This window comes from Camelus bactrianus, chromosome 5 (assembly GCF_048773025.1).
Source record: "Camelus bactrianus isolate YW-2024 breed Bactrian camel chromosome 5, ASM4877302v1, whole genome shotgun sequence".
Classification (NCBI taxonomy): domain Eukaryota; kingdom Metazoa; phylum Chordata; class Mammalia; order Artiodactyla; family Camelidae; genus Camelus; species Camelus bactrianus.
This window is the reverse complement of record NC_133543.1, coordinates 79,322,680-79,334,170: the sequence shown is the minus strand read 5'-3', so window position 1 is coordinate 79,334,170 and position 11,491 is coordinate 79,322,680. Positions and strand designations below refer to the sequence as shown.

General features: G+C 37.0%; 1 protein-coding gene across 3 annotated transcripts; it reads left to right on the top strand.

Moving 5' to 3' along the window:
• MAIP1 (matrix AAA peptidase interacting protein 1) lies at positions 1–10,998 on the top strand. Of its 3 annotated transcripts, none has more exons than XR_006720696.2 (5): positions 1–634; positions 4,131–4,202; positions 4,619–4,745; positions 6,034–6,135; positions 7,861–10,998. XR_006720696.2 is itself a non-coding variant. In XM_010971894.3 (5 exons), the coding sequence occupies exons 1-5, from the start codon at positions 185–187 to the stop codon at positions 7,937–7,939; spliced, it is 876 nt and encodes a 291-aa protein (XP_010970196.2). In that variant the 5' UTR covers positions 7–184; the 3' UTR covers positions 7,940–10,998. The 3 variants fall into 3 exon arrangements, 1 of the variants encoding a protein (XP_010970196.2); XR_012507137.1 differs by having other exon boundaries at positions 5,992–6,135; positions 7,861–7,907; XM_010971894.3 differs by having other exon boundaries at positions 7–634; positions 5,988–6,135.
• The last annotated feature ends 493 nt before the right edge of the window (positions 10,999–11,491 follow it).

Sequence of the window (11,491 nt, the reverse complement as noted above, 5' to 3'; positions counted from 1 at the left end):
CCCAGCGCGGGGCTGGGGCCGGCGGGCCTGTGCCGGAGAGCGGGGATGGGGCGGACCCACCAGAGGTGGCAGCAACAAGCTAGCTTGTCTCTCCAGCCTCTTTCTCCGAATCCCGCTGAAGCGGTTTCCCACCGACTTTCTTTTCCTGCTGCGCAGGTAAGCACAGGGGTGAAAGGTCACAAAAATGGCGCAGGCCGTCTGTATTTTACCCCGGTTGCTACTCTCTCGGTCTCTGTTTGGCTTGGCCGCACGCCTCCGGACTCCCGGTTCGGCCGAGCTGAGGCCGCCGTTGCCTGGACTTTGCTGCTTCTGCTGCCGCCGCCTCGGCTCCGGAGCGGCCCTATTTCCTCGAGTCTCTTGGGCCTCGGCGGCCTTGACGCTGCCTGTTCGCGGTCCCGGGCGTCCCCTGCTCAACCCTCCGGGACTCATCGCAGCCCTCCCTGCTTTCCCTTCCTGCCTTCGGCGAACCTATAGCACTGAGGAGCAACCCCAGCAGCGCCAGAAAACAAAGATGATCATTCTGGGGTTCTCCAACCCCATCAACTGGGTTCGGACTCGAATTTACGCCTTCCTTATCTGGGCCTATTTCGACCAAGAGTTCAGCATCGCAGAATTCTCCGAGGGAGCGAAGCAGGTTTGTTTATTTCCTTGTGGATAATCAGTCAGCCTCTTGTGCATTCAACTTACACGCAACAGTGTTTAGAGGTGAGGTTTCCACTGGGTCTCAAGTTATAAATTTGGGTAGTGACCCAGACACAGAGCCCTCCGACCACTTCCTCACTTAAATTGAGCTTTTGCTTATGTTTGCACTGGCGGCAAGGAATAGGGATTTGATTTGAGTTTCCAGGGTGAAGTCCCTTAATTATGCTTTATGCTCTCTACAGGTTTTGAATCAGATAGAACAGAACAAAGCCTGTTCCTGCCACTTAAAAGCTGTACGGCTTTATTTTTTCTGAATGTGATTTTCTGCAAAATGAAGAGGATAATATTGTTTGAATGCTGATATTGATATATTTACTCCTGTTTTTTTCCCCAGATTATTTCTATAAACACAGCCATTTATATTTATTATGTGATCTCTCAGTTATAAATTAACTGTTTCAGCTTTATATACTCAGTGTCAATATTAACTCCTGCTTTCTGCTTTCCTGAGTCAACTCTTGACTGATTTATGTTTTTATTAAAAAAAAATTAAAAAGCAAAGGGCAAGCTTGATCAATAGCATCATTAGGGATAAACCTCTGCTCATATCAGTTCTCAAAATCTTTTGTCCATGGAGAGGTGAATGGGCAGGATGCTACTGTTCTCCACAATTCCTCCTGATGACCTGAGATCTTGTTTACCTTGTGCTCATTTATGTGTCAATAAGGAATGGAAACCATCTCCCACCAATGACAGGGATCAGGCCTAAGTCCCTACTTCCTCTAAACACAGAGAAGCATGGGGACACTTTCAGTCACTCTCTGATCCAAGTGGTCCTGGCTGTTGGCTATTTTAGCACCTTTCCTTGCTATTAAGTAGTCTCTTCACCCCTTCATCAGCCAGTTTGTATGCAGTTTTGCTTCATTTAAGTCAATTTTTGTGCATTTAACCATTCTGATTTCCATAAGGAATGTTGGATCATCCATGACAAATATTTAGTAATTCCATTAAGCCAGTGGTTACTTAATGGACCTTTCAGATCAAGCAAGTCAGTTTTTCAGCAACTAAGATTTGAAAAGACATGGCCCAAAAACCTTCTCCCTTCTCAATCTCATAAGGCAACTGTACCTTCCTTTACGTAGGTATAAATTCTAGGGCTTGGGAATAATCTGGTACAAAAACATTGGCTAGCTTATCTACTTTCATGGGCTCAACTTGCCCTTTCTCCATAGGTTAACCTCCCAGCAATAAGATGTTATCTTGGGTTGTGAATATCTAATTATCGATGAGATCATGCGCATTAAGATTTTTCTTTTTTTAATCATAGAATATGAAAACAAAAAGGCACCTAGGGTTCATCATTCTAGTCTAATTCTCCTTCACAGATGATAAAATCGAGTTCCAAAAAGGTGAAACAATTGGCCCAAGGATGCATAGCTAGCAAGTGCTGGGGTGCATTATCCTGTGACCCTCTCTACAAGCAGTCTTGTTCCTCCAGAGTCACTAGAAATTGAAATGGTTAAGTACAATCTAGGCAAGCTTTTTTTAAAAATGATTTTTTAATTGAAGTATAGTTGATGTACAATATTATATATATAAGTTACAGACACACTATATAGTGGTTTATAATTTTTAAAGATTATACTCCATTTATAATTATTACAAAATATTGGCTATATTCCCTGTGTTATACAGTGTATCCTTGAAGAGTATTTTATACCAATCTAGGCAAGCTTTTATTCATCAAGTGAGCCAGAGAAATAGGTAGTCCAATGATATACAATCCTTAAACAGCTTTATTTTCTCTACAGACTTTCCTTTCCATTGTTACGTACATATGATATCTTCTGTATTACTACCATCAAACCACACTAAACATACACTGTTTGTTTTCCTATGTCTTGCCAGCACATTTTGGCCTTTTCTATGAAAGCGAGGGCTATTTCCTAGAAGCCTGTTTAGGTTAGACAATCTTACATCATCAAAGCCTTATCAGGGCAGCCTCCTAAGGGTTCATTACTACCTTATAGGATAGTTTGCTCGGGTGTGATCTTCTTTGGCCACACAAACTACAGTCTCATGGTTGGGTTTCAACATGTTAGTTACGGTCTTTGTTTCTTTTTATCAAGTATCACCCGTCATCCACATACAAAAGCTTACTAAAATATCTAGTGTCTCTGAACCCTGAGGGCCTCTGAAGTGTTTGCAAAGAATTGAATCCTTGAATCCATTTGGAAATGCACTTTTTCTCAAAATGCAGCGCCATCATTGTACTAGTTTGCTAGGGCTGCCACAACAAAGTACCTCAGTCTGGGTGGCTTACACCACAGAACTTTATTTTCTCACAGTTCTGGAGGCTAGAAGTCCAAGAACAAGGTGTTGGCAGGCTGTTTCTCTGAGACCTCTCTCCTTTGTAAATGACTGCCTTCTTGCTGTGTCCTCATGTGTATTTTTTCTCTCTACATGTGTGCCCCGGTGTCTCTTTGTGTGTCCAAATCCCCCCTTTTAAGGACACTCGTCAGACTGGATTAGGGCCCACACTTATTTGACTTAATCACTTCTTTAAAGGCCGTGTCTCCAAATTTAGTTACATTTTCAGGTGCTGGAAGATAGGGCTTCAACATATAAATTTGGAGAAACACAATTCAGCTCGTAACAGTTATACAGTATTATCTCTCTGACATCCTGTGCATTCTCTTTCTCTCGCCAGTTCTTCAAATTTCATCTTGGATGTTACTTCCTTGAGGAAGCCCACTCTGGTCCTCCCTGATGGCATAAGTGCTCACTTATATGCTCCCAAATCATCCTATTCTTATCCCTATCATAATTCTTGAACTTGTCATTTTACTCCCCTCTCCCATCCCCTGGAACACAGGTAGAGTTTTATGCACAGTTCCATTCCTCATTGCTAGGAATGTGGAGGATTGCAGCTGCTTCCCTCTGCTTTAAAATGGGATCTCATACTTCAAAGTTGGGATCTACAGTCTTAGACTGTGCAAACTTGTTATCTTTTCTCCCCCTTTCCCATATCTGCCTTACCCATCTTAATGAGGCTCAGCTGCAACCCAGATCTCCAGACTCCCAGCACCATCTAGGTTGTGCTACTTCCCAGCTACTGTGTGTTCATGATCAAGAGGGGGTCATGTAACAGTCACGATGGCCATTACTTCATCATTATTTTAAGAGGAAATATATAGAAGATTTTTTATTGAGGACATAGTATGTATACCACACATTATCTTTTCCCAGGTCCTTACAGTGGATACATTGTTAGCAACCTGTTCATTTACTGTGGTACATGTGGGAAGGCCATATGAGAAAAGAAAAGTCAGTCAACTTAGGAGTCATGCCTAATATCCATATCTTAGTGTTTGACATTATTTATTGCCTTTATCATAAAATAGTCTTTGTTACTATTAAGTATGAGCATTGTATGTTGTATGGTATTTTGAAATAATAATCACTACCCCCCCCCACTGTTTTTTTAGGCTTTTGCTTATGTGTCCAGGTTGCTGTCACAGTGTAAATTTGATCTGTTGGAAGAACTTGTGGCCAAAGAGGTAAAGTATACTTTTAATTTTCCTTTAAAAATAAATGTAGTATTCTCTTGAAGTAGAATGATATACATTGTCTTTATTTATGTTTAAAAATAGTATGTGTGCCATCAGCCAAAGTAGAGTCCCTGTATCTTGCCTTTTGGGTACTCGGGGTCATATAAAAGTATAGAATGACTTGCTCCTTAAGGCATAAGTGAGTAAATGTGACGTCTCTCTGTTCTTACAAAGAATGTTCTGTTAGGAATTGTCTAGTTGAATAATTAGATGCTTTTCAGCTTTGCTTTCAAAGATGAATAAATATGGTACTAAATTTAAAAATAGTTTTAGAAAAATTCATTCAGTGAAGAATTCATTTCACTTTTTGAAAAGTTTTTTGAAAATTCAGCAGGTGAACTATGGTTTGCTCTTTCCATACTTAGGCGCTACAGGTATTGAAAGAAAAGGTTACTTCATTACCTGACAACCATAAAAATGCCCTTGCTGCTGACATAGATGAAATTGTATACACATCAACAGGAGACATCTCTATTTACTACGATGAGAAAGGTAATGCTGGAGCTGAGTCAGCTTTAAATGATCCACGATTGTCCAGACAAGCTAAACTAGTGAATAATCATGAAATAGTGGGGTTTTGTTGGTACACGTGGATATTTATAGAACTTCAGAGAAAATAACATATTCATCCTTTAAAGTTCTAGCTCTGGAAGATTTGAGATAGGATAATAGTTTCTTATGCCTCTCTGTCTAGAACTTTTCCTTAATAATGTTTAATTCACAGAAGAAAATGCTGTCACTAGTTAATGAAAATTGTCTAGAACCAGCTATTCCCATGTCTCAAACTGAAAATACTTGTTTCAGATTTCCTATCTTAAAGGAAACAATTGAGCACTTTGAGTGTCCAGCTGTGTGTTAAATAGGAATAAAGAGTAAAAGAAAAAGTAAATAATGTTAGCTAAAGACTGTTTGACAGTAACATTAATTCAGAACTCCCAAGTTGGATTTATGTGGAGACAATGAAAATAGTTGAAAGGAACTTTAGCATTTACCTAGTTCTTCTCCTTGTCCTGTTTTCCCAATAGCATTCCTAAAAACGTACTGACTTACTTATTCCTTCTACAAATATTTACCAGACGCACAGGAAATCTAGCCTTTGCTTACACACTTGCCAAGGCAGTTCTGCTAGAGGACTCTTAATAGTGAAAAAAAATTTCACACACTTGTTAATTTGAAACATTTATAAAGGTACTTTTAATGATAAATATTTTCTTCTTTCCTAATATTTCAAATTGCATCTCAGCACCACAGGTATTACCTGATTTTTGCACAGGGCACTGTCATAACCGCCAGGTGCAGCAGAGTGAATCAGAGTAGAAGTCTTTCTTTTATAGGCAATTGGGGTTAAGTTAATTACTTAGCAAAAAATGTGTTCCTCCCCACCATCTTGTTTTTGCTTTGACAATAGATACCTGTTATCATAATTTTAGAAAAATGCCACAAATTAAAAATAATCCATGTAGTACCCTCAGTCAATAGTACATGCTTAGTGAAAAGTAGTTGGTATTACTGCAGTGCAGAGAGGAGGGCAAATATGTCATAAACCCCAAGAGAAATTTCTAAAAAAAGAACAAAAAATGTGTCAATACAGGTGTCTTAAGTTAGACTAGAATAAGCACAACATTTGATCTGTAACAACTGTATACATACTGCCAATTGCTGGTTTCGTTTTGCATATATGGATGATAGATGATTGTGATTTGTGTTTGTATGTGTGTATGTTTTTTCTCTAAGGAAGGAAGTTTGTTAACATCCTGATGTGCTTTTGGTATCTAACCAGTGCCAACATCCCCAGTGAAACTATAAGCGGAGCCAGTGTTTTCCAGGTTAAGTTGGGGAATCAGAACGTGGAAACTAAACAGCTTCTTAGTGCAAGCTATGAGTAAGTCTAATCACGTTTCGTTGTCTCCTTTCTCTAGAAAATAGAAAGTAGTATGAAGGTATGAAAACTAAAGGGAGCTTTAGGAAGAAAAGGATTGAAATTTGACAAGTTATTTATGAAGAGAGAAAGTCTTAAAGACATACTGGCCACGAAACAGGAGTGTTCAGAAATTAGGAAGAGGTAATATTGCTGAATTTAATTAAACGGTGTTTCAGCTGTCTTTGCTACATTATAAACCCTCTGCAAAACTTGGTAGCTTCAAACAGCCTGCTATTCCACTGCTCAGGAATTTTGGAAAGATTCACCTGTGGGATTTTCTCTGTTCTTCCTGGTATCAACTGGGGTGGCAGGAGCCAGGGGATTCTTTTCCACAGTGGATTCTTTTTCACTCACTCAGGCAGCTCCATGGTGCTCCTTGGCTTCTCCATACAAAACATCTCATTCTCCAAGGGCCTCTCTTCGTCGCTTGGGCTTGTGATAGTCTCAGGCTAGTCACATGTTTAGATGGTGGTTGGCTTCCAAGAGGCAGAAGACAGAAGATGCTAGACTGATAAAAGACTATGTGCAGGGTTGGAACATCATTTCTGCCATGGTTTGCTGGTCCAAGCAGACACAGGCACAAGATCTGCACATTGAAAGGGTGCGGAGAGACACCACCTCTTCATGGGGCAACAGCAAGGTCACACTGCAGAGGAGCACGTAGGATGGGAGATGTAGTCATGGCCACCTTTGGAATATAAAATCTGCCATAATTGGTACATAGACCATCCACTTACTAGACATGTATTGGCTATCTCCTGTTTACCAAGTACTCTGGTAGGGGTTCAGATACAGAATTAAAGAGTTCCTGCCTTTGAAGTTAGCTAATTATTTAAAAGAGGCACTATAGTGTATTATTATGCTAATAAAATTTGAAACAGTGAACAAGTCAAACAAGTCAGTGGAGACATAGTTTAATACTTTTTTAAAGGGGAGTACTATTATGTCACCAAAGTTATACAAGTTTGCTTTAAAATAATGAACAAATCCCAAAAATGACCTAAGAAAGAAAATATATTCTGTTCACTAAGATAAAGGGAATTATATCTTCATTTTTTCATTTTCTTGAAGTAAAGGCTCTTTCTTTTTTTTTTTTTGTTTTGAATTTTGCTTTATTTGTAATTACCCAAAATATTCTATATGTTTAAATACTTATTTGATTTTAATCTACTGAATTGTCTCTTTTTTAAGACATCATCTAGAACACTAATCAACACTAACCTTTGGTTCTTCTGACGTTCCCTGCTAAGATCATGGGCAGCTCGTGAACACTGTTTTCAAGGTTGATCTTAGTGTAAGCTCTGCACCTAATCACATAAACCAACTTCCATGGAAGTGCTGTTTTTGTCACCATAGTCCAGTTTATCTCTCCTCACATTAGACCTATGTTATAGCTAGTATTTAACAACAGAATAACATCCAGGTTTCTCTCAAGGACTGGCAGATGTTGAAGTGTAGATCAGTCCATTAGAAATACTTATTTTAGTTGAGAATGCACATGTAATTTTGTGGGGATATTTTTTGTGATCAAGTTGGTAGATTAAACTTTTGTTTTGGTATTTATTTACTATTTACCATTAGCCTTTTGCTAAAAACTGCCTCTAATATATACTTGCAAATTATATAATTATCCAGGACGTGCTTGGACTGATAAAAGATTCACATTATTTGTAACTTTTTCCCTAGATTTCAGAGGGAGTTTACACAAGGAGTAAAGCCTGACTGGACCATTGCACGGATTGAACACCCAAAGTTATTAGAATAAACTTTCTTGGAAAAATCAGCTTATTGGATTTGCAGCAGTTACTATGAAAAACTGAGGAAGAAAAATGTTTGGATCAGTTGCTCTTCCCTTAATCAAGTCTGTGGATTACTTTTGTATTATTTTGAAATACTCCTTATAGTAAGTTGGCATGATACAATAAAGCATTTTCCACAGATCATTATCACCTTTTATAGAAGAGGTCAAAGTTAAAAAATGACAACAGCTTATCATTGGTGTCATTCAGTATCATTTCTAATGTTACATGATATGTATATACACACAAACTAATTTTATAGACAGTAAAGAAGGTATTGGAAAAGACTATACATTTATAAATTAATAATCCTTAAACATTTTATTTGTGGTTAATACATTTATACCAATAATCACATATGTGTAAGGTTTATTTTTAAAAATCACTGCTGCTATTTGATTACCTCTTTGGTCACTAGCTGGATGAGAAGGAATGGATGGAATTTAGCAGATAGGTCACTGCAGAACTAAGGATCAGTGAACTTGAAGCTTATTAAAGCACAGAGAGAAAAAAGTAGAGCAGTGTCTCAGCCCCCTGTGGAGTAACTTCAAGTCTTCTAACATACTTGTATTTGAACTCCTAGAAGCTGGGATGGGAGACAAAAACAATGTAAGAAATAATGTCTGAAAATTTTCCTAATTGATGAAAACTATAAACCCACAGATTTTTAAGAAATTTCAAGAAATTCAACAAGCAAGCAAGGTAACACACAAAGATAACTTCACCAAGGTGCATCATAATCAAACTGTTGAAAACTAGAGAAAATGAGAAAAGCAGCTGGAGGAAAAAAAGACATTCCAAACAGAGAGTGAATGTATTTCTTTTCTCAAACTGCAAGTGAGTGGCCTTGGCATGACATTTTTAAAGTGCTGAAAGAAATAACCCTGCTGACCTAGAATTCTATATTCAGCAAAAATATCCTTCAGAAAAGGTGAGAAAGACTCTTTCAGACAAGGAAAAGATAAGAGGATTTGTTGCCAGTAGACATATTTTGTAAGAAATGTTAGGGTCAGTGGGAATAGAGTTCAACAATTAACCCATGCATATTGGACAGTGGATTTTTCACAATGGTGCCATAGTTATTCAACGAGGAAAGAAAGTGTTTTTAACACATGGATAATTATATATTCAAGTAGGAAATAACCTCAACTCTTGCCTCACACCACACATAATTGTACTGCAAAATTATTAGGTTACAAAGTGGATCACAGACTTAATAGAAACTAATACTCTAGAAATTCTAGAAGGAAGCATAGAAGTTGTATCTTGGACTAGAGAAAGATTTCTTAGGAAACAGCATGAATTGTGAAAAAAGATTTATAAATTGGAATTTATTAAAATTAGTACTTTTGCACTTTGAAAGGCAGCAACAAGAAAATGAAGAGCTAAATCACAGATTGAGAGAAAATACTTGTAATACATATATTTGACAAAAGACCTATATCTAGAAATGCTTATAGCTCAATAATGAAGTTAATGCAATAAATATTAGGGAAGCGATTTGAATAGATTCTTCATAAAAATGTTCAAATTGTTAATACATAAAAAGATGCTCAACACCCTTAGTCAATAGAAAAATATAAACCATGGAGATACCACTGCAACCCCACTCGAATGCCTTAAATAATAACTGCCAGTCCCAAACGATATTGAAGGTACAGAGCAACTGGAACCCTTACACATTGTTAATAATAATGCAAAATAGTGCAGAGATTCAGAAGATACTCTGACAGATTCTTACAAACATAACATAGGACCTAGCAGTTCTCTTACTAGATACTTACCCAAGAGAAGTGAAAACACATCTCTACAAAGTGTATGAGAATGTTTGTAGCAGCTTTTTCCTTAATGACTACAAACTGGAAGAACCCTAAATGTTCATCAGTGGATGAATGGATAGATGAGTGACATAGCCAGACACAAAAGACTACTTACTATATAGTTCGATTTCTGTAAAATTCTAGAAAAGTTAAAACATGTTCATTGCAGCATTATTTACAACAGCCTAGATCCAGAAACAACCTAAATGTTCATCAGTGGATGAATGGATAGAGATGTGATACACATATGTGTGTGTATACACATAGAACCTTGAGGACCTTGAGGGCACTATGCTAAGTGAAATAAGTCAGAGAAAGAAATACCGTATCATCTCACTTATGTGGAATCTAAAAAACAAAAACGGCTCATAGAGCTCATAGGTAGAATAGACTGGTGGTTGCTGGGCATGAGGAAGGGATGGGTAAGTGGGTCAAAAGGTACAAACTTCCAGTTATAAAATAATTAAGTCCTAGGAGAGTAATGTACAGCATGGTGAATAGTTAGTAATACTGTATTGCATATTTGGAAGTTGCTAAGAGAGTAGATCTTAAAAGCCCTTGTCACCAGAAAAAAAGTTGTTTTTAACTATAGTGATGGATGTTTAGTAGACTTATTGTGGTGATCATTCCACGATGTATGCAAGTATTGAATCATGAATAATATGTTATATATGTCAATTATACCTCAAAAAAAAAAGTTAGAACTTTTCTATAGTGACAGTAAATCAGTAGTTTCCTGGGGGTAATAGTAGAGGAGGGGGGTTTGACTGCAAAGATGTATGAAGATTTTGGGGGTGATGAAAATTGTATACTATACCTTGACTGCGGTGAGATTACTTTATACAGCTATCACAACTCATCAAACTGTGGACTTAAAATGGGTGCATTTTATTATATGTAAATTAGTGTATTTATGCAAATTATACCTAAATAAAGTTTGCTAAAATGGTCAGCAAGAAAAGTAAGTTGCGGAAAAATAAGCTCAGATGATTAAATTTTTACAAAGTATAAAAAAGTTAATTTGTGTTTCATCTAATCTTAGATGAAACAGCTAATGGAGCAATAAGGCCCTTACTACTAGAAAGAAAAACATGCAGCCAGTTCAGCTCACTTGCTATCAGGTGTTAAGATGCATCTCCATTCAATGATTTTAAAATGGGTGGGAAATGTGTGGCTTAGAAACAATAAAATACAGTATGATTGTATGTCTATCTTTAAAGTCTTTTATTAATTTATCTTTACTTCCTTTACAATTTTGAATCTTTGTTCAGTTATCCTTAAGGGAAAAACTGTATGTCCCTATGTAGTGTGTGTCATGTGTGTATTTTTTTTTTCTTTTTCAAAGCCATTTTGTTTATTTGTGCACAATCGGGTTCTTTAAATTTCTTCCCGTTGTTTCCCATCCTGCTACTTTTAACCATTCTTTCCTTTTGAGAGGCTAGCAGTTAAGCAAGCTAACTGTATAAATTAGATAGCCCAGGACAACGCAAATCTAACAAAATCTCAAATTCTATACCCAAATATATATATATATATAATATATAATAGTATATAATGTGTAAAATATATTTTAGGTATGTGCTATATATAGCACACATATATGTATATATTAAAGATATGTGCTCTATGTTCTATATATTATATGTAATAAAATATATCCTATTATATATGTGCTATATATAACATTTTGTATATATA

What these genes read in the sequence shown, in the direction of transcription:
- MAIP1 (XM_010971894.3), top strand. Translation starts at nt 185, where the DNA reads ATGGCGCAGGCCGTCTGTATTTTACCCCGGTTGCTACTCTCTCGGTCT. An exon ending in TATTTACTACGATGAGAAAG is followed by an intron (nt 4,746 to 5,987) that starts GTAATGCTGGAG and finishes TTTTTCTCTAAG; the next exon opens with GAAGGAAGTTTGTTAACATC. An exon ending in CTTCTTAGTGCAAGCTATGA is followed by an intron (nt 6,136 to 7,860) that starts GTAAGTCTAATC and finishes CTTTTTCCCTAG; the next exon opens with ATTTCAGAGGGAGTTTACAC.